The sequence below is a fragment of the Narcine bancroftii genome, chromosome 1 (assembly GCF_036971445.1).
Source record: "Narcine bancroftii isolate sNarBan1 chromosome 1, sNarBan1.hap1, whole genome shotgun sequence".
NCBI lineage: Eukaryota > Metazoa > Chordata > Chondrichthyes > Torpediniformes > Narcinidae > Narcine > Narcine bancroftii.
This window is the reverse complement of record NC_091469.1, coordinates 210,854,043-210,877,564: the sequence shown is the minus strand read 5'-3', so window position 1 is coordinate 210,877,564 and position 23,522 is coordinate 210,854,043. Positions and strand designations below refer to the sequence as shown.

The window sequence follows — 23,522 nt, the reverse complement described above, 5'->3', positions numbered from 1 at the left end:
GTACACTGCAGATAACATTTGAATCAAATTTTAATCCCGCAGATGATGTCATGATTTTTTTAAGCTGTTGACAAGATTTTCTCAGTTTTCATAAATTGCAACAATTAAACAGTAGTGAATGTAAGCTTCACTGTCAAGCTGTTTATGTCCAATTAAGTCTCTTAGATGTTACACTTTCATTATGTGCTCAACAGATAATATGGCTACATTAGTATTGGTATTCTACTCAAAAATACATCAAGTATTGTGAAATACCAATTATGTTCAAACTTGACGCTTGCTGAATGATGTCATGCATAAATGTAATTTCCCAAGGCCTAATGAGATAAAGAGCACCACCATACCAGGGAATTAATTTAATATATGTAATCTACTTAAACTGTTTGAATTTCTCTGGTCCTTCAGAGTTTATTCTGCACATGCAAGATATTTTGTCAAGTGATTCTTTACCCAATCCTTGTGTCCTCTTTCTACTGGAAGTCCTTTTCTACAATACTTCACCTCCTTTTCAGGGTAATTTCAGTAGGTGGTCAGATCAGTGGTTCTCAACCTTTTTTTCTTTCCACCCACATACCACTTTAAGTATTCCCTATGCCATAGGTGCACTGTGATTAGTGAGGGATTGCTTCAGGTGGTATGTGGGTGGGAAAAAAAAGTTTGAACACCACTGTTTTAATTGTCCCTCATTGACTCATTATGTGCGCGGTTTCCGAACTCCCAAAGGAAATGGGCCAATGACAATTTTTCTCCAGCAAAGCATTTCAGTAACAATTGGGTCTGGAGCAGCGATTCTCAACCTTCCCTTCCCACTCACAGACCACCTTAAGCGACCACTCACTAATCCCAGAGCAATGAAGGCATGGGGATCACTTAAAGTGGTCTGTGAGTGGAAAAAAAAAGGTTGAGAACCGCTGTTTTAATCGTCCCTCATTGCCTTGTGATGTGAGGGGTTTCTTCCCACAAACTTTTTCTTCCCACCCACATCCCACCTGAAGCGATCCCTCGCTAATTGCAGAGTACCGACGGCCTAGGGATTACTTAAAGTGGGATGTGAGTGGGAAGGAAAAGGTTGAGAACCACTGGGTTAGATCACCTCTTTCCAGCAAGGCAAATTATACCACCCTTTTACCAGCCCATTCTGGAATGCCCAGCTCTTGCTATGTGAGCTATTACACTTTCTTAGCATATGCAAAATGAACCGAAGGTTGTAAAACCATCAAAACTCTTGACTTTACGGAAGGGAGATTCTTAAATGAAGCAGATGGTTGGGTCAGGCCCTTTTATTTTGAGAACACTTTGAGAACCTCAAAGAACCCACAACAATCTTCCTCCATGAAATGTACAACTGCAAACAGTGGAGCATTTCTTGCTTTGATGCTCAGATTTCATCAGGTATGATGACATACTTGGTCAAATGCTATTTTGACATTGAGAGTTACTCTCACCTGACCACCAGAATTCAGCTCTTCAATCCCTGCCTCAGCCACACCCGTGTCAAGGGGCAAAGCTCAAACTGAGCAAGAGCCATTCGTTACTTGTGTTGAGAATACCTGCCATTGGACATCACGATTTGTACTTTAGAGATCAGGAGGTGATAGGCAACTTTGTGGATTTATTCTGCTGATCAGAATTTCATTGACATTTCCATATTGTGGATTCTACAGCAATATATAACACTTTATAGTTCTACTATTGGAAATATGATGAAATTTAATCAAGTTTGCACAATACACAAACAACTCTGCTGATCACTCTATTATTGCACTACCATGAATTCAGAGGTTTCCATTTTGAATTTATGTAACACAGTCTCTGATTGGTCCTCAGTGTATCCTTTATTTCGACTGGCATACTCCATCTCTTCAAAACAGAGCGACTTCAATGAGCACAATCTGATAAAACATTCTACTCCTATTACATTTCCTTCATTTTAAAATTAATATAAAAAAGGTCTTTTTGGAAAACTGCATTTTCTGAGCAGATGCAAAAGGAACTATTAATCTTCACCGAGAAATTGAGCTTTTATTTTGAAACATAAAACAATCACGAAAAACAAGGCGATTACACACGATTCCAAAGAAGGGACAGCTCATCAAGTGGTTTAAAAATCTACACCGCCCTCCTACAAATCAAAATTCTCCAAGATAAATGAAATAAAGGCAGAAAATTGTTAACCAGCAAGTCATTTGAAAAAAAGTTACCATTTGAAACAAAGTCAGTAAATTTTACTTAGCTGTGCAGGGAAAGAAAACATTTTGAAGTTTTATTAGGGTACACTGTTCAAAAGCCTCTGGATGCTTCTGAGAGACACGTTCACATACTCACAAGTCATGACTTTCTTATAATTTTGCATATTCTTTAAAGATCATTTCAAGCTTCTGGCTGTGCAAGATGTTCCCTTTAATATTCAGTTTACCTGAAAAGAAAGCCTGTAAAAACAAGCAAATAAATAAATACATAACTTGAAAAAACATCAAGATTTGTGATGTGGCCAGTAATGGAGAGGGGAGCAGGACTGTCATCTCAACATTTCAGGGTTTCAAATTTTCAGACACTAGAGGTAGGGAGTCGCACGGGCGATCAGGGAGAACGTTACAGAACAGACACACTGAGGGGCTCATTCTCTGAGCCAATCAGAATTTATTGTCATGAACATGTAGCAGTATTACTGCGGGGCCAAAATTATAAATTACATTTTTTTTAAAAATTAGTGCAAAAAGAAACAAGAGGTGGCGCCTGTGATTCATGGTCAACTCAGAAATCTGATGGACGAGGGGAAGAAACAGTTTTTAGCGCCACAGAGTGTTCATCTTCAGGCGCCTGTACCTCCTTCCTGATGGTAGCAGTGTAAAGAGGGCATGGCCTGAGTGGCAAGGGTCCTTGAGGATAGAGGGTGGTTTCTTAAGACACTGCCTCTTGTAGATGTTCTCGATGGAATGAAAACTCATGCCCATGATGCCGTTGGCCAAGTTCCCAACTCTCTGTAGTCTTTTTCCTGTCCTATGCATTGGTACCTCTATACCAGACAGTGATGCAGTGACAGAATGCTCATTATACAACTGTAGAAATATGCAAAACTCTTTGGTCACATACCAAATCTCCTCATGAAGTGTAGCCACTGGCAAGCCTTATCTTATAGACTGAACTTTGAATAAATGGGAAGGGGGGAGAGAGAGGGAGGGAAGGGAGGGGGGATAAAGGGGGAGAAAATGACACTGTATATATTTAAGAAGAAAAATGTCTGTATGTATTTTGGTCAGTATGGTTTATAGTGTGAAAAATAAAAAATTTTAAAAAATTAAAAAAACATGGAGGCCCCAGGACAGATCTTGAAGAGATGTTGATATCCAGGAATTTGAAGTCTTTAACCCTTTCCACTCCTGACCCCTCAATGAGGATTGGTTTGTATTCTCCTGATTTCCCCCTCCTGGAGTCCATAATCATCTCCTTAGATTTGCTAACGGTGAGGGCAAGGTTGTTGCTGTTATAACCCTCAACAAGCTGCTCTGTCTCCCTCCTGTATCCTTCCTCTTTGCGGCGTATGGTTCTGCTAATGCTTGTGGCGTCATGGGCAAATTTATAGATGGAATTTGAACTGTTTCTGGGCACACCATCATAGGTGTAGAGCAGTGGGCAAAGCATGTTTCCTTGAGATGAGTCGGCTTTGATTGTCAGTGAGGAGCAGATATTGTTTCTGCTTCAGACTGACTGTGGTCTCCCGATAAGGAAGTCAAGGATCCAGATGCAGGTTTTGGAGCTTGTTGACTTGTACTAAGGGTATGGTGGTGTTGAAAGCTGACCTGTCGTCGATGAAAAGTAGCCTGATGTCTGACTTTCTGCTGTCAATCCAGACCTGAGTGGAGAGCCAGTGACATTGCATCTGGTGTGGAATGATTGGGACGGTAGGTGAATTGCAGTGGGTCCAGATCTTCACTGAGGTACAAGTTAATTTTGGCCTTAACCAACCTCTCCAAGCAGTAGATGTGTATTGGTAAAACTCCAAAATAAGAAAGATGCGACCCCTGCTATAGGACGATAATTGCACCTCCCAACGGTCAGCAGAAAAAGCTGATTAGATATGCAGGCAGAATTTGGAAATGTGTAAAAGCACAGGGTTGTCATAGTGAGTGAGCAATTACTCCAATATTGATTGGGACTTCATTTTTGCAAGGGGCTTAGATGGGACACATTTGTTGGGTGCGTCTAGGAGGCATGCAGATAATTCAGCCAGGCTATGGGCCATACCAGACTTTGCACTGGGAAAAGAGCCTGGCCAAGTGATTGGGGCTTCACTAGAAGAGAATTTTGGGAATGGTTATCACAACTCAATTTTTAAGATCATTACGGATAAACAGAACATAAAACAGTACAGCATAGGATAGGCCCTTCTGCCTACAATGTATGTGCCAAATACTTTGCTGAATTAAACTGCATCACTGCTGCTTGTACATCATATCAATCCTTTATCTAGAAGCATCTTGCCCACTAACAAATCTGCTTTCACCACGACCTTTGGCAGTCCATTCCAGACTCTGACCACTCTGAGCAAAAACACACCCCCCCTTAAAAATCTGAGACCTTTTCTCTGAAAATAAGGTTCTGACCATCTTGCCTATCTGTGGATTTCATAATTGATAAACTTCTAACAGGTCTCCACCCCCTCACACCTCTGACATTCCAATTCAAGTTTGTCCAACCTCTTCCTTTCTGTCCTTTAATCCAGGCAACACCCAAGCAAATCTCCTCTGTACTCTTTCCAAAACCTCCACATTCTTTCAATCAAGCAATGATCAGAATTGCTCACAATACTTCAAGTGCTCACTAACTGAAATTTTATGAAGCTGTCCTTACTCAAGGCCTTGACCAAGGAAGACAAACATGTCACACACTTTTTCACGACCCTAACAAATTGTATTGCCATTTTCAGGGTGCTATAGACTTGGACCCTTAGATCCCTTTGAACATCAGTGTTGTTAAGAGTCCTGCCATTGACTGCCTTGTCAGTGGACAAGGATATACAGTACATAAGTGTTGGGGGTGGGAGGGTAGGTGCTGAATTGGAGGAAGGGAAATTATAACAATATTAAGCAGGAGCTGGAGAGGGTAGTTTGAGTCCAATTGTTATTGTAGTAAAAACACAGAAATGCTGGGACTTCCTCCAAGATAAAGGAGTAGCCACTGGTACTTCCATGGGCTCAGCTTTTTTGCTGGCATCGTGGAACAGTCCATGTTACCAGCCTATACAGGCAAGGCTCCGATTCCTCCTCCACTACATCAACGACTACTCTGGTGCTGCCTCGTGCACCAATGATCAGCTCGTCAACTTTATCCGCTTGGCTGTTCACGCTACCCTGACCTCAAATTCACCTAGTCTATGTCTAGCAACACTCCCTTTTCTCGATCTCTCAGTCTCCATCTTAGGTAAACTCTCAACAGACATCTTTTACAAACCCACCAACTCCTACGGCTACCTCGACTAGACATCTTCACACCTTGTCCACAAAGAATTCCATTCCTTTCTGTCAATTCTTCCATCCCTATTGTATCTTCTCCAAGGACAAGGTTTTCCATGCCAGATCATCCAAGATCTCCTCCTTCTTCAAATAACATGGCTTCCCCTCTTCCACCATCAACTATGCTTTCACCCGCATATCCTCCATTACCCACCCATCTGCCCAGGTCTCCTCCTATCCACACACAAGAACAGGATTCCCCTTATCTTCACCGACTACCTCACTAGTCTCTGCATCCAATATATTATCCTCCACCATTTTCACCACCTTCAACATGATCCTTCTATCAGATGCATCTTCTATTCTCCATCTTTCACAAGGACCATTCCCTCTGTGACTCCCTTGCCCACTCCTCCCTTCCCACCAAACTCCCCCTTGGCACCTACCTATGTAATCGCAGGAGGTGCTCCACTTGTGCTCACACCTCCTCCCTCACCACCATTCAGGCCCCCAAGCCCTTCAAAGTGAGGCAGCACTTCATTTGTGAATCTGCATTCGGTGCTTCCATGTGATCTCCTCTACATCAGAGAGGGAGGATGCAGATTGGGAGATTGCTACATTGAGCACCTTTGCTCTGTCCACTGCAATTGTGCAGAACTGTTAGTGGCGACTCATTTCAATTCCCTGCCTCATTCCCTTGCCGACATGTCTGCCTATGGTCTTATGCAGTGCCAGACTGAGGCCACTTGCAAATTGGAGGAACTCCACTTTGTACTCTATCTGGGCACCCTCCAGCCGGATGGCATTAACATAGACCTCTGGTTTCTGATAGCACACACTTCCCCCATCTTTCCCCATGTATTCCTTCCTCGAGTTCTGTCTCTCTCTCTCTCTCTTCTCTGTTCTCTCTCCTTTCACCAAACCAAAAGCTACCACCTCCTCCCCAATCAATTCTCACCTTTCCTATCTCCTGTCCTCTTATGTCCAATTAACATCTTTTATCTGTACTCCTCCCATTCCCATTCCCATACAGATGCTGTGAGACCAGAGTTCCTCCAGCATTTCTTGTGTTTTTATTACAATCTTTTGAATTTTACACCAGTTGTTAAATGAGCAGATCTACGTCTGACATGAGAAAGAACAGCTGATCAGTATCCAGTCCAGGCCCATTTCAGAGAGGAAAGGAAAATAATGTTCATGAACATTGAATGATGAGAGAAGTTACAAATTTTGTCACAAGGGAAGCCTATGTGAGGGGAGTCAAGGTCCTTAAGGAATATAAAAAAAGCGGGAAAGAACTTGAACAGAGAATCAGGAGGGCCAAAAGGAGCTGTGTTTTTGGTGAGTAACTGAGGGGGAAAAAAATCTCAATACATGGTCAAGACATCTTACATTACATCTTTTTATTTACCATTGATATTTTAAATATGTACCTTTTGAGGATTAAGCTTTCCTGAAACCACTTGCATGAAATCTTCATCTGACAATGTGATGATGGTGTCAGCTGGACAGTGTGCTGCTCCCTTGTACAATTCTCCAGAACCACTCTTCAAATCAATAGCTAAAACAATACCCAAAAGGTTATTGGGAGAGGGTCTGAAAAAAAAAAACTATTAATATCAACAATCCTGCTTTCTATATTTTGTATTGATTTATAAAAATTATATGAACAAATTAAAACTACACAAATAGGAATTTTTTCAGAAATGCTATTTACAATATACAGAGTAAACCATAACTGCAATGTACAAAAACATTTGTTTCTCTCTTTTTAAAAGGGTTGATTGATAATTGCAGATACAATCTCCAGTCTTGATCAAAAATGTTCAAATTCCGCATTCTATGAGAATATTATTATTAATTCATGGGAGACTAGCTCTGCAAAAAATAACTGCAAAAACCCAGGTGAAACATTTTGCAATACAAAGCAGAAAACCATTTAACATTTTTAATGCAATCACTATGATTCAATAGAAGTTTTAAGTCATAATCGTTTAAAAAAACATTTCTAACAGATGAGGAGGCCAACTTGGACTATAAATGAGCCTGGTTGGAAAGTGTAATAAAATTGAACTATTATGAAATTTGTCCCATTCTCTTCCCATCAAACTGATGAATGAGAGAAATCACGTATCTTTACCATCAAGTGATTCTCTCTTCCAGTTCTCTTCAGTTAAATTTAGACATACAGCACGGTAACAAGCTATTTCAGCCCATGAGTCTGTGGCGCTGAATTTACACCCAATTAACCTTCACCCCCCCGGTACGTTTTGAAAGGTGGGACGAAACTGGAAGCCTTGGGGAAAACCCACGGGGAGAAAGTACAAATTTCTTACAGACAACATGGGATTCGAACCTCAGTCCCGATCGCTGGTGCTGTAAAGGCGTTGGGCTAACCACTATGCCAACCATGCTACCCAAATTACAATTCAAACAAAGAGACAAGTCTATGTGTAAGGTTTAAAATTCCTTTACTGTCATGTACTAATACACAATATTATAACACAAAATTTATCAACTTTTGCCTGCCATAAAGGCACACAAAGAAGTGTCTGGTGCCCCCAACAATAAGAGACAGAGAAGCACAAGTCACTTCAGAGACACCAAGTGACCATGAAATGGCCAGTGCTTCTGAAGCCTCTGATTCATTGGCAAATCAGAACGTCCAGATCCAAAATTCACATACTAGAGGACTTTTGGGTGTCCTTATTACCCTCAACATCCCAAAAGCAAGTCTCCAGCAGCCTGGTGTGAGTGCTTTGGCTGCCAAGTGCCTCGCTGATCCACTGCCATGGTCACTTCCTTGTTGGATTGTCTCCCAGACTTCTTAGCAGGAGCCTTTCTCCCACTCTGCTGTCCTGAATTGTTCCATTGATCCCCCAGAGTCAGTAACCCTTGTGATCCACTGCCAAACTTGGGTGCCACCATCTTGTGCACAGACATGTGATTTTGAGATGTAAAATAAAGCACTATGGATCTCCTTAACAGGTTGTTTCAAGCCTGTACGTGGCCATCAGCAGAATGACCAGGCAAATAGACACCGCAGAGGAGCACTGTGTTCTGCTCCCTGCTCTCCCACATCCACACCAAAGGCAGAAATGCCATCACAACATCTCCGGCATCTTGAATGGAACCAAACTGCACTACCTGCACCATATGGTTTGGGAATGAAAAATCATTATTCACCTCATGAGGCATGGCTCTTAGATTTCATTCCGCAATTATCTTCAGACATACGGCACATCAAAGGGAAGGTAAATTCGGTGGCTGACAGCCTGTTCACATGAGGCATTGATACCTTACATACAATCATGGTCAATTATTTGACAAAAATGGCTTGGTCGCAGAACAATGATCCTGATCTCATTCAGTACCACCAGATCAACACAGATGTGTGCCTAAAAGATGTTCGCCAAGACAACTCAGGTGAAATACTAGCAGGTGATTTTTCCACAGGTAGGCAGAGGCCTTTTGTACCCATGACAATGAGGCGGAAGGTTTTCATGGGCCTCCATAACATGTCCCACCCAGGCAGAAAAGTACTGATAAAGTCAATTATGGATTGCTTTAAGTGGCCTCATGTCAAGTGGGATGTTGGATTATGGGCAAAGGCCAGCTTGCCATGTTACCGTTTGAAAGTCTCGGGTCCAGGCTTCGAGATTTTTCTGGTCCAGATGCTCACTTCACTCATGTGCACTTGGATTTGGTCGGTCTGCTCCCTCCATCGAAAGGATTCACTTATCTACTCATGTGCAAGGACTGAGCTACCAGATGGCAGGAGGACCATCAACCTTTCTGCGGAGACCCACACTTGGGCTTTCATTGATTGTTGGGTTCCTTCTTTCAGTGTCCCAGACACTATTACCATGAATCAAGGGGCTCAGATTGATTCAGCATTGTCTCCTGCTCTCACAGATCTGTTGGGCACCACCCGCATTCATACAACAGCCTACCATCCACAATCCAGCAGCCTTGTGGAACATTTCCACTGACAGTTTAGGAGTGCATTAACGGCATGTGTGTGTGTGTGGGGGGGGGGGGGGGTGGGGGGGGGAATGTATCTCTTTGCAGCGAGTGTTTGCCCATGATTCTCCTTGATATGCGCATGGCTATAAAAGAGGACCTTGGGTATTCGGATGTGGAGTTGGTGTATGGCACCACACCAATTGTCCCTGGTGAATATGTTGAGCAATGCGTTGGGACTCTGCTATATGAACCGGCAAGTTACGTTCAACTGTCAGGGGTGTGCCACGTGATGACATGGGATTAGACTGGTAATCCTTGCTCTCCTCAAAAAAGTTGAGAAAAAGTGATTTAAAAAGACTATAAAAGTTACAGAAAGTATAGGGAAGAACTGTCTAAAGACATACAGAAGACATTAACAATGCCATCAAATATATACTGGTCCCACAGCAAGAGTGATGACCAATGGTCAAATTTCAAGAGCCTTTAATTTGTCTCGTTCAACTAGACAGGGCTGTCCTCTTTCTCCGGCTTTATTTGCTTTGGTAATAGAGCCTTTGGCCCAAGCTATACAGCAGGATTTTAGTATTAAAGGAATTGCAGTAGGAGAACAGGAATATAAAATTAGTTTGTTTGCAGATGACATGCTGATATATTTGACGTATCCTAAAGATTCGTTAAAATCTTTGCAAAATTTATTAAATCGATATGGAATGCTATGGTTATAAAGTTAATTGGGAAAAAAGTGAGATATTATCTATATTTGATGAAGATTAGACAGAGTGTAGGCAAATTACTAGGTTTAAATGGTCTAGTAAAATTAAATATTTGGAATTTGTTGTGAAGGGAGAATACCAAGATTTATATAATTTAAAGTATATAACCGTTATTGAATAAGATTAAACCTTATTTATGTAGATGGAAAGATTTACCATTGACTTTAATTGTGAGAGTGAATTGTATTAAGATGAATATTTATCCCCAGAAACAATATCTTTTTCAATCTATACTGAGTGTAATACCAAAGAAATTTTTTAAGGAAATAAATAAGTAATCTGGCTATTTTTGTGAAAAGGTAAATTGTCAAGGGTCTCGATGCAAAAATTAACTTGGCGTTATGAATTAGGTGGTTTACAATTACCACATTTTCAAAATTATTATGAAGCAGCGCAATTAAAATTTATTAATAGGTTATTTGATATTGAGCAACCCCCTAGATGGGCAAAAATTGAGATGGATCAGATTTCTGAAAATAATATTAGTCATTTTATTTATAAATGGAATCATTCATTGTTACAAATGTATAGATTACCTGTGTTATGACATATAATGAATATCTGGTACAACAAAATCAATTTATTGGTTCTAAAGGAAAAATATCCATAAAATCACCATTATACCATAATAAATTAATTATTTTTTCTTTACATAATCCCTATTTGAAAGATTGGGAAATGAAAGGAATAGGTATGATACAGGATTGTTTTGAGGCAGGAAGATTCTCTACATGTAATAGATTATGGGAGAAGTTTGATATTTTGCCAAATTCTTTATTTGCTTATTATCAAGTTCGGAATTTTTTTACAAATAAATTTTGGATGGGATTTGGTTTTGCCAGGTCAAACAAAGTTTGAGTTATTAATTGCAGATAAAGGTGAAAAGGGGTTTATTTTAGATATGTACAGGCTGTTACAGGAGAAAATGGATAAACTTGAAATGTATAAAATGAAGGAGAAATGGGATGAAGATTTAGACATTGTCCTGTCTTGGGAAGAATATGTGTACCAATAGTGTTACAAAATTACTTAATGTAAGGTATAATATGGTCAATTATAATTTTATACATCAATTATATTTAACTCCTGAAAAATTAAAGAAATATGGATTTAGTTTATCTGACTCATGTTTTAGATGTGGGGAACAGAGAGGTATTTTTATGCATTCAGTTTGGTCATGTGGATAAGTTAAACCCTTTTGGGAGAAAGTTGTAAAGTTTTTGAGAGATCTGTTCAAATTGATTTGCAATTGGATCTAATGATGTGTTTATTGGGTTTATGAATGTATTAGATGCAAGGTAACGGATGAATAAACCATATTTAGCTTTTGTACGATTAGGGTAAGCAGTTGCAAGAAAATGTATAAAACTCCGGAGAAATGATGTAGAATTGAGTTTACAAAGATGGCATAATGAATTACAATCATGCCACCAAAGAAAGATAAAGACAGGCCTTACTGCAATACAAGAAATGGAGCAAGAAAAAGAGAGGCCTTCCTTGATCCTGGAGTTGTCCACAAGGTAATATCCAAAGGAGGCCAGAAGCCGGAGAGACCTTGGACACTGCTGCATATGATCTCCTCTGACAATGGCCGTTAACATCAAATGAAGAAGTGACTGGTCATGTGTGAGGAGTCGCACATGTGCAGAGCACACAAAAAAAAAACGGAGGAAATTTTAAACAAGATACTCACAGCTCCAGTGATCATGAAGAGGACCTGGAAAAGCAAAGGAAAGACCAAGAACGATCTACAATAAAAAAAAGCAGAGAAAGGTACAGAAATTTATTTATCTTCTGGAGAAATGAAGCAATTTTTAGATTCTTTTCGAGAATCTATGGAAGTATTTACAGATGAAGTAAGGAAGAATGGTGACAAGATTGAAGATTCAAAATAGTGGATGGGAAAATCAAAGGAAATGAATTTGAGATTCAAAATATTAAAGATCAAATGAAGAAAGTGCAAGCAGAAGCTGCTGCCAAGAACGATCAGTTAATGCAAAAAAAAATAGACATTTTGGAAAATTTTAGTAGACGGAATATCACGATTGCTGGACTTAAAGAAGGTGATGAAGGTCAAGATTTGAAGACAAAATTTGCAACGATGGACACCAAAATCTTCGGGTCAGGCTGAATTTCAAGGAGACTTCGAGATAGGTTAATAATCCTTATTTTGATATTTGGTATAATTGTGGAATAAAAAAAGGGATTGTTTTTTTGGGATCTGTTTTTTTGACTTTTGACCAATTGAAAAATAAGTATAATATAACATATAACACTATTTTTTTCTTAATATCAACTTAAATCATATTTAAAAAGAAAATTAGGGAGGAATTTTAAATTTTCAGAACAAAGTACATTTGAATATCTAATAGCGAATAACCTTATTGAAAGATTCATTACTAACATGCAGAGCAAATTACATGAGACTATTCAGAAAAAGGAATTCATTTAAATCTAAATCCAGATGGGAAAAAGATTTAAATATACAGATTCAAGAAGTATGCTCAAAATTATGCTCTGAAAGTGTAACTAATACAATTAATGTTAAATATCAAATGGCACAATTTAATTTTCTACATCAATTATATTATACTCTATACAAATTACATGCACTTTATTCTGATCAATGTTTTGATATAATAAAGAAGTAGGACCTTTCCTGTATTCAGTCTGGCAATGTGAAAAAGTAGACAAGATTTGGAAGGATATAATTATTTTATTGGGAATAGTTTTGAAGACGCAAATTTGGAAGGATCCCAGAGTATTTTTATTGGGAGATATTTCCCAATTGAAGTTAGATATTTATCAAAGAAGTTTTTAAGTGTAGCAATAGCAAAGAAATCTAGAGCCGTAACATGGAAATTTGGTGATATTTTGGGGTTGAATGGATAGCGAATGGAATTATTAAATTATATACCATTAGAGAGAATAAAGTTTAATTGACAAAATCAACCTGGAAAATTTGATAAGATTTGGAATCCCTACATGGATTTTATTGCTACAACTTTACCTGCAGCATCCACCATGTCCCATCCAACCCGTTCTAATTAGTTATGGTTTAAGATTATTATGTAAACTGCAATTAATTAATTAAAAGATATAAGTTTATTCGACAGGCTTTTCTCTTTCTTTTTTCCTACTTTTTTGGGTAGGGAGGGGGTGGGTGGGTGGGGAAGAAAATATACAAAAACAGTATTCTTTTTGTGCCATAGTTTTTTTATTATTCATATGTTATGGATAAATACAGTACATGTTTTGACACAAATGAAAAATAACATTTAAAAAAAATGCCCAGGAATCAATATAGCTCTTGAAGTATTTTTAGCTGAACTACTTTATTTGTTCATTGGACGGGATCTTCTCGTCATGATTCAAGAAGCCAATTCAAAAATCCTAAGGAGACAGCTTCACAGGTAGAACTAGCTTAAACCTTGCTGCAAAATTTGCTTCTCGTTTTATGAAGGACTATTTATTCTCCAGGAGAGAGCGAGCACATTGTGTGGATGGAAATCAATGAGTCAGCAACAAACTGCTTTGGAAAGATTCGACATAGTTTCAAAAGAGTTTTTTTTTTAATTTAAGGAAATATTTTTTTTCTATTAAACAAAAATGCATTAATTTTAAATGTATGAGGGAATTTAAATATTTCACCCATGGATCAGTGCTGTGGCAGATTATGAGGGCTTTAAAATTGTGCAGTTTCCTTTCTTCTCTGTCAAAGTGAAAATTTAAATTATTCGGAACCTGCCTCAAGCACTTTACCTAGCTTCAAGGACATTAATTGAAGATGCTTCAGTTTGACTTGGCACATACAACAGGAATAAGCAAAAAGGACTCAAATTATTCTATTGGTTTCAATTTCCTCAGCTTACTGGTGCTATAGTGCAGCAGAGAAAACAAATCTCACTATACAGGACAGTAGACCTAAACAGCACATTTAAAATCAGGTAATGACAGGATAATACTTGGCCAACGCTGAGAATTAGTAAACTGAAGTACATTTTGCAGTCATGAGGAAAACAGCATAATAGGCATAACTATTTAGCTTGTTACCTAATAAGGTGGACATTCGTGGGCCAGCACCAACTTGGAACTTGGTCTGCAATACCTCCTTTAAGTCATGCAGCAGCAAGTTCCTCCAACAGGAAAGCCTGCTTCTGCTAAAGTGGCCTGTAGCTGGACATGGGGAGGAGTTAGGTGGGGATGGCAGGGGAAGAGAATGCATTTGCACCTCTTTGAGTCCTTTGTGGTTTAAACCGTGAAGGAATCAGTGTTATGCAGCATCGAAACAGGCTCTTCAACCCTACTGGCTAAGTTACCTATCTGAACTTAGCCCATTTGCCCATGTTTGACCCATTTCCTTCAAAATGTTTCCATAAAGTCTGTGCCTTTTGAACATCTGCCTCGCCACCTCCTTTGATAGCCTGTTCCACAAACATTTCAAACAGGCATAAGTCATACCAGTATCCAAGAAGAGTGCAGCAACTTGCCTTAATGACTATCGACCAGTAGCACTTACATCAACGGTGATGAAGTATTTTGAAAGGCTGGTGCTGAAGCAATTCAGCTCCTGTCTGAGCAGTGACATGGATATGTTCCAGTTGGCCTATCGTAGTAACAGTTCTATGGTGGATGCCATCTCACTAGCTCTACACCAGGGGTGTCAAACTCAAATTCACGGAGGGCCAAAATTAAAAACTTGGGCTAAGTCGAGGGCCGAACTAAATATTTATTGAAAATTTCCCATGTTTTCTCTTCTTTCAACATATGTAATGTTAAACTTTTTCTTATTAAAATAAATGTTTAATAATAGTTTTGGATAAACTCTTTCCAGAAGAATTAACAAATGAGAAATAAAATATTCAATAAATAATATTTCTCTATAGAGGATTTGTCAAATGTTGCTAGTGTGCTGTCGAATAGTAAAATCTGAGGGCTATTGAGAATGTGGGAGAATAACATGATTCCTGAAACAATCAAATGGGTGACTGATTATGGGCATGAACTCTAGCAGGGTTATTTGCCATGCCCTTTTTCCATTGGTACAGATATCCTTTGATTTACACACTTGTCAAGTTTTATGCCTAATGAGCTTGTATCCAGGTGCAGGACCATTTTTAACCAGGAACATATTTATCACTGTGACATGAAACTATTAGAAGATCGTTTTATCCTGAGATTAAAGTTCATAATCCTTACTTAGGCCTGTGTGCGGGAGGGCGGGGTTTGCGGGCGATCGGGTTGGACAGTGCGGGGGCATCGGCTCTCGCTGCAGGGCGGCATCTCGGCAGATCAGCGGCCCCGTCACCGTGAGTCGCGGGTCGGCCTGCGGCAGGGAGGGGGAGTGGGCAACGGTCCTGGCAAGGTCAGGCCCGAGGCCTCCGGTTCCGGGCACTGGGAAGCGGCCTTGGCTTCCCCTGACACCGGCCAGGCCCCAAAACCAGAGTCCACGGTGAGACCCTGCAACGTAAACAGAGGAAGTGGGGGCGATTAGCAGGCTGACGCCAATGCATTCTGGGATTTGTTGTATTACTGTGCATGGGCGGCCAGCGGGCCACCTCTAATACATTTTTGAAATGATCTTGCGGGCCAAATATAATTATACCGCGGGCCAGAGTTTGACATGTGTGCTCTACACAATGCCCTGAAACAATTGGATAGTGAAGATGTATTCATCGGGATGATCTTTATCAACTTTTAACACCATCATCCCCTCAAAACTGATCAGCAAACTGATCATCAACACTGCACTGTGTAATTGGATCATGGATTTCCTCACCTCCAGACCACAATCAGTAAGGATTGGAAGGAACATCTTCTCCACAATCTCCATCAGTACCAGAGCACCACAGGGCTGCATTCTTAGCCCCCTGCTCTACTCAGTTTACACCTCCGATTGAGTGGTTCAGTACAACAATAACACCATCTACAAATTTGCTGACGATACCACAGTCGTGGGTTGTATAAAGAAAGGTGATGAGTCAGCATTCAGGGTGAAGATTGAAAACTTGGCTGAATGGTACACCTACAATAACCTTGCACTCAATGTCACCAAAACTAAGGAGCTGATTGTTGACTTGAGGAAGGGAAATCCAAAGGTATATAATCCAGTGATCATTGGGGAATCAGAGGTGGAGAGGGTGAGTAGATTTAAGTGCTTGGGAGTCACTATCTTGGAGGATCTTTCCTGGACCAAACACACTGAAGGCATCATGAAGAAGGCACGTCAGAGCCTCTACTTCCTCAGGAGTTTGTGGAGGTTTGATATGATACCAGAAACCCTGGCAAATTTCTAGAGGTGTGGTGGAAAGTGTGCTGATCGGCTGCACCATGGTCTGGCATGGGGACACCAATATCCCTAAGTGTAAAGCCCTGCAAAAGGGAGTGGGCGTAGCCCAGGACATCACAGGCAAAGCCCTCCCCACCATCGAGAACATCTTCCGGAAATGCTGCCGTCGTAGAGCAGCAGCAATCATCAAGGATTCCCAGCACCCTCTATTCTCTCTGCTGCCATTAGGAAAGAGGTATAGGTGTCACAACACTCGCACCACTCGGTTCAGGAACAGCTGCTACCCCTCCACCATCAGATTCCTCAACAAAAAAACTAATCAGGGATTCACTTAAGACTTACTTGTGCACTCTATTGATCGTATTTATTCCCTCTGTATTGCACATTCAGTTTGATTAGATTCATCATCTGTTTAGTTCTTTATTTGTTTACATGTTTACACTGTGTACAGTTTAATTTTTGCACTACCAATAAGTGGCAATTCTGTGATGTCATGTATGTACTCTTGACAATAAATCTGAAATCTTACAGGGGTGGGAGTAAGGTAGAGATCCCCACTGTATTAAAAACATCAGATCCCCTTAACCCAGGTAAAATTTGCCCACCCTCTCCACCACTGATCACCACTCAGCTTATCTTTGCCTCTTAAGATTTCATAAACATTCTTCAGGTGCCCCCTCACCCTCCTTCATTCTTGAATCAAATATAAGTTATCTGGTCTTTGCTTGCAACTCAAGCCTTCCAATCTCAGTAACATCATTAGGAGTATTTTCTGTATCCTTTCCGACTTAATGATAACTTCCTTCCGCTAAATAACCAGTACCACATACAATACACTTGGAGTGGTCTCACTAACCAAGTGTGGTCTCATTAACATCTTATACAGTTGTGACATGACATCCCAACTCTTGTGCTCAATAGCCTGACCCAATGAAAGCAAGGGTGCCAGAGGCCTTTCACCATCCTATGTGTTTCCACTTTCAGGGAACTATGAATCTGTACCCCTGAATCTCTCTTTTCTATGACACACTTCTGGGCTCTGCCATTAATTGTACATATCCTTCCTTGCTCGAACTTCTCAAAATTTAACACTTCACACTTATCCAAAGTGAATTGCACCTGGCATTCCAAGCCCAACTTTCTCAGATGATTCAGATCCTGGTGTAATCTTGGATAACCTTCAATAGTCCCCACTATAATCACCAATTTTGGTGTCATCCAAAAATCTACTCACTATGACACTAACATTCTCATCCAAATTGTTACTACAGGTCAAAATCAGTGGACAAAAGTAAATATCCCTACATTGTGCCATTGGCCAGATCGCCAAATCTGAAAAAAAAAAGACCTTCCATTACTAACCTCTGACTCCTACAGCCAAGCCAATTTATATATTTAAACAAAAATAACTGAACTATTAAGTTAGAGGATAAAGATAACTTTGGTCATATTTCCGATATTATAAATAATGTGACTATTTCCACGTACTTCCAACATGTACCATGGAAGGTTATTTTTAATTTTTAAAAGCATACTTAATGGAATTTCATGCAATTTTTTAATTAAACAATTCAAAATTGCATGATTCCACTTTTAGTAACAAGTTTAGAATTTCTGATTGAGAAAATAATAAAATGTGCTGACATTGATATTTTTAAACTAAAATCCCTAATATTATTGTATATGTGTGTGGAGCTAAATGAGATGGGGGAAGGTATTGAACGAGTTCTTCTCTTTGGTATTCACTAGGGAAAAGGATATGGAATAGGATAAGAGAAGCAAAAGGGGTGATTGTGGAAAATGTAGGGATTAGGAAAGAGGGGGTATTGGAACTTTTGAGGCATATAAAGGTGGATAAGTCTCCGGGACCCAACGGGATTTTCCTTGAGGGAAGACAGGGGGGGAAATAGTGGAGGTTCTGACAGTGATTTTTCAACAGTCACTAGAGGGGGTGCCGCAAGATTGGTGTGTCGCAAACGTGGTTCCTCTATTTAAAAAGGGCTTCAGGTGTAGGCCCAGCAATTATAGGCCAGTAAGTTTGACATCGGTGGTCGGTAAACTAATGGAAAGTATTCTTAGAGATAATATGTATAAGGATCTAGAGAGGCAGGGACACCCAACTAGGGATTGTGCGGGGGAAGGTCACGTTTGACAAATCTTGTTGAATTTTTTTGAGTTGGTGACTAGGAAGATTGATGAGGGTAGAGCAGAGCAGTAGATGTAGTCTATATGGATTTCAGTAAGGCCTTTGATAAGGTACCACATGGAAGGCTGGTAAGGAAGGTTCAGGTGCTAGATGTTAATGCTGAGATAGTCAGATGGGTTTAACAGTGGCTAGAAGGTAGATGATGCCATGGTGAGTCATGGTGGAAAACTGTCTGTCAGAATGGAGGTCGGAGACAAGCAGTGTGCCTCAGGGATTGGTGTTGGATCCCTTGTTGTTTGTCATTTACATTAATGATTTGGATGATGGAGTGGTAAATTGGGTTAGTAAATATGTGGATACAAAAATAGGGGGGAGTTGTGGATAGTGAAGATGGTTTTCAGAGACTGCAGAAGGATTTGGACTGCTTAGAAGAGTGGGCTGATAGGTGGCAGATGGTGTTTAATATCAATGTGTTAAGTGCTTCATTTTGGGAAGAGTAATCAAAACTGGGCATATGCAGTGAATGGGAGGGCATTGAGAAATGCAGAGAAACAGGGGGATCTTGGAATAACGGTTCACTGTTCTTTGAAAGTGGATTCTCATGTGAATAGGGTGGTAAAGAAGGCTTTTGGTATGCTGGCCTTTATAAATCAAAGCATAGAATATAGGAGCTGGGAGGTGATGTTGAGACTGTTCAAGGCATTGGTAAGGCCAAATTTGGAGTACTGAGTGCAGTTCTGGTCCCCAAATTATAGGAAGGATATCAATAAAATAGAGAGGGTGCAGAGATTAACTAAAATGTTGCCTGGTTTGCAGTATCTAGAATGCAGAGAAAGATTGAGTAGACTGGGTTTTTATTAATTGGAGCGTAGAACGTTGAGGGGGGGATTTGACAGAGGTATTTAAAATTATGAGGGGGATAGATCGAGTAGATGTGAATAGGCTCTTCCCCTTGCTGGTAGGTGAGATTAGAACAAGGAGTCATAAGGGTTAGGAGGCAAAAGTTTAGAAGTAACATGAGAGGGGGCTCCTTCACTCAGAGAGTGGTGGCTGAGTGGAATGACGTTCTGGAAGAGGTGGTTGCAGCAGGGTCAATTTTGTCATTTAAGAGAAGGTTGGATAAGTACATGGATGTGAGGGGATTGGAGGGTTATGGACAGGGAGTGGGTAGGTGGGACTAGTGGAGGACAAAAGGGGCTGGGATGGCCTATTTCCGTACTGTAATTGTTATATGGTTATAAGGTATTCTCTGTTAAATTTCACACGTCCACTGTAGAAAGTCTAATATCAACACCTAGACTTTAATGCAAAACACAAGTTCAACCTGATCAGCCACCGATCAATTTATTGATTCAAACATTCAAAGAGATTAATCTTGCACATCTCACTTATCTCTATTGGTTTCATAAAGCTATGGTGAGGAAAACAAGTACAGAAACAAACCGATTTCCTCCAGGTATTATTTTAAGCTAAATTTTAAATTTGTCTTATCAGTATAACTCAGGCTGTCAAATACAAGGCAAAACACAAATTTCCATTCAATATTTGCAACCAAAGCAGAAACTCTCCACCAACTTAATTAAAATAAAGAAAAACATTAATGCTAATAATTGTTAGAGAGAGAATTAAACTCCACTGTGAGAGGAGATAAAATAGCAAAGCAAACGCACTTAAGTCAATAGACAGGAAAATTCTGTTTTGTGTACAACTGGCAATCAATTAATTATTGCTCACTTTCTAACTTCAAGTGAATTTTTCAAACAAGCAATTTAATATACTCTCCTTCAGCACTGATCTCAAGTTTGCAATTATAGACCTTTTTCAAACGGAATCAAAAACAATTTGAAAGCATGATGCAAGAGAATAAGAAATGGAAAGCCGCAATGTCAAACAAGTTCACACTGATATTCAACAGATCAGCGTCCTTAAATGTAATTTCCTGCCCAATCCAATATTTACCTGGTTTCCAAAAATCTGTCATTCTTAGTCTTGAATGAACACAGTGACTGAGCATTCACAAGTCTCTGAAGTAAAGAATTGAAAATGTTCCCTATACTACAGAATTTCATCTTAATCGCTTGACCTTCAAAATATATCCCCTTGTTCTAAACTTTTAAGATAAGGGCACCACCATTCTCTTATGATAATGAGTCCACCTGTGATTCTTCTAAATCTGTGTAGGCATTTTCTACTCTATCTTTCCTAATTGAAGTCTGTTATATGTTGGGAGGAGCATGTGCCCTCCCTGTCTGTCTGGAATATTGTGGATTGCAGATGGTCACATGTCCTCCCTGTCTGAAACTTATTTGGAGGTTGTATCGCCTGTCAATCAAGTTTTGACTCCGGACACCTCTTAGTGCACACCTACCTTGCTGTTGGCTTATTTAAATTACTTAGGGTCATCATTGACTAGATGCCTAGCTCAGAACTGTATAAAACATCAATGCATAGCGTCTGCCTTGTGGTCCAAGCAGCAGACATCGCTTCACACCAAGTTGTACTGTGGACATCGCTGGAAGAGTTGTGGATAGGTTGTGCACTACACTAAAGCTGAGCCGTAGTGCTGCGATAGATTAGTGCTTGCAGAGATGAACACCCACATTTGAAAAGTCTCTGTCTGTAGAGTGTGTACACATTCGTAAGCATGTAGAAGATAGGTGGCCACTGGTATAAAAGTCCAACCTGGACCCGATGTGAAAGTCTACATAGTTGTTCAGTAGTACTGGAGGTGTATGGGAGGGGTAGCACCTTTGGTTGGTCGGGGGGGGCTTGCTGTGCCCTTTTTGGGCTGATCATCCACCTGATGCTCAGCTCTCACCTGTGGCTCCAAGTAGCTGTAACACGCACACCAGCCACACCCCGACAAACCATCTCGGCAGATGGCCTAAACCAGGTGAGGGTAGCCGATAGATTTTCGACCTTCAGTGAGGTAGGGGATCTGTCTGTTCTAGCAAGGGAAGTCTGGCCCTGGCGGATTGAACGGAAGAGACCAATTAATGATCCAACAGTCAAAGACATTTTGGTCATCCACTGCAGAAAGAGAGGTCTCCAGCGTAATGGTTGTCTATGCCACTGAATCAAGGTCTCTTCTGTCAAGAGAGTGGGGTTGCTCCTGTGCAACAGTTTTTCTGTTTAAAACCCCATCATGTACAGGTTTCTGTTGTTCAATTCATCTCCGTTAACCCAACTCATCAAGTCCTGCAGCGATGGGGGAGTGGTGAAGCAACAGGTGGAGATGACCACCAGCAGTTATAGCCAAAAACCTGCACGTAGCCGGCCTTTGGACCAGTGGTCATTTGTCTCTGTACCCAGGGCAGCAGAGATGTCTGGCAGCATCCAGGGTGACTGGGCAATCCTTTTTAGGACAGTACTGCCCACTTTCGCATGACACAGGGGGTTTTGAAAAGGTTCCCAAATATTGCATGCCCCACAACAGCATCTGGCAAGCTAACCGCGGATGGCAGATCATTTCTTTAGCAGTCGACGTACAAGTAAAATAAATCAAAGAAAACTTTTTTTTTGATCCTGGATTGTCCATTCCTTGCTGGAAAGAGACAAGATGGCAAGGTCTGAAAGACGAACAGCACTCTTAGCGGCTGAACATTGCCGTTATCGCATTGACATCTCTGCACTCAGTGAGACCAGGCTTGCGGACAAGGGCTCATTACAGGATGCAGTGAGTGGATATATGTTCTTTTGAAAAGGGAAACCACAGAATGACAACAGGATCCATGGAGTAGGTTTTGCAATCAAAGCTGCTCTGCTGAAGAACATCCCAACCCTACCCACTAAAATCAATGAATGTATCGTGAACTTCCACTTTCTCCTCACTAAGTCCCGACATATCACCATTGTCAGTGTCTATGCACCAACTCTTGTGAGTTCAGACGAAGACAACGAAAGTTTCTACGAGGACCTGAACCAGACTATTTGGACAACCGCACCATCGACAAACTCATCAACTTGGGTGACTTCAATGCTAGGGTGGGGATAGATGGTGATAACTCGGACGAAGTCCTAGGGAAACATGGAGTGGGAAAATCAAACAGTAATGGCCTGCTACTTTTGAACAAGTGTGCTGAGACAACCTGTGCATCGCTAACAAGATGTTCAGACCTGCAAAACAGCTTGGATGCATCCTAGGTCCAAGCACTGGCACCTACTTGACTATGTCATAGTACGCCAGCGTGACCTTCAAGACATCACCATCACCCAGGCCATGTGTGGTGCTGAGTGTGGGGCAGATCACAGGCTGGTTCAGTCAGTCCTCAACCTACACGTAGCCCCTTTGCATTGTAAACAATCAAAGACTGTCAGAGAATCGTTTGACATTGGGAGACTCCAAGATCCAGGTCAAGCCCAATGATTTCAAGATGTAATTTAATGAAAAGCTCTCCAGCAATTCACCGCTCATGGGAACCGGTTCCGAAAAGTGGACGCAGTTCAGAGATGTCGTCACGCAGACTGCAACAACTGTACTTGGACTGAAACCCCGAGTGCATCAGGAATGGTTGTCTAGATTGAAATTGAAATATAATACTTTGCAATCTTATCAATTTGAATTTTTCATTAATAGATCTAAACAACGGTATTATGAATGGGGTGAGAAAGCACATAAGGTACTTGCATGGCAGTTAAAGAAAGAACAGGTATCAAGGGGTTATTAATGCAGTTAGACAGAATTTGACTATTACTTACAAACCTCGTGAGATTAATGATGAGTTTTATTCATTTTATAAGAAATTATATACTTCTGAGGAAAAACAGAACAGTTCGAATGACTTTTTTTTTTATAAATCGGTGTTGAAATTACTGGTACTAGGAGAAGAAGACATATTGGAGCTGGAGGCTCCTCTAGCTGATTTGGAAATTAAATCGGCTATGTTGGAAATGTC

The 23,522-nt window shown here is 40.4% G+C and overlaps 1 protein-coding gene across 1 annotated transcript in view; it reads right to left on the bottom strand.

Moving 5' to 3' along the window:
* Window positions 1-1,692: 1,692 nt before the first annotated feature.
* Window positions 1,693-23,522, bottom strand: part of hsd17b4 (hydroxysteroid (17-beta) dehydrogenase 4) — a 142,906-nt gene continuing 121,076 nt past the window's right edge. The window contains exons 23-24 of the mRNA XM_069889995.1: window positions 6,887-7,014; window positions 1,693-2,429 (exon numbers count right to left, since the gene is read on the bottom strand). Of these exons, the coding sequence (XP_069746096.1) occupies window positions 2,340-2,429; window positions 6,887-7,014 (218 nt within the window). The 3' untranslated portion in view covers window positions 1,693-2,339. The remainder of the gene's footprint in view (window positions 2,430-6,886; window positions 7,015-23,522) is intronic.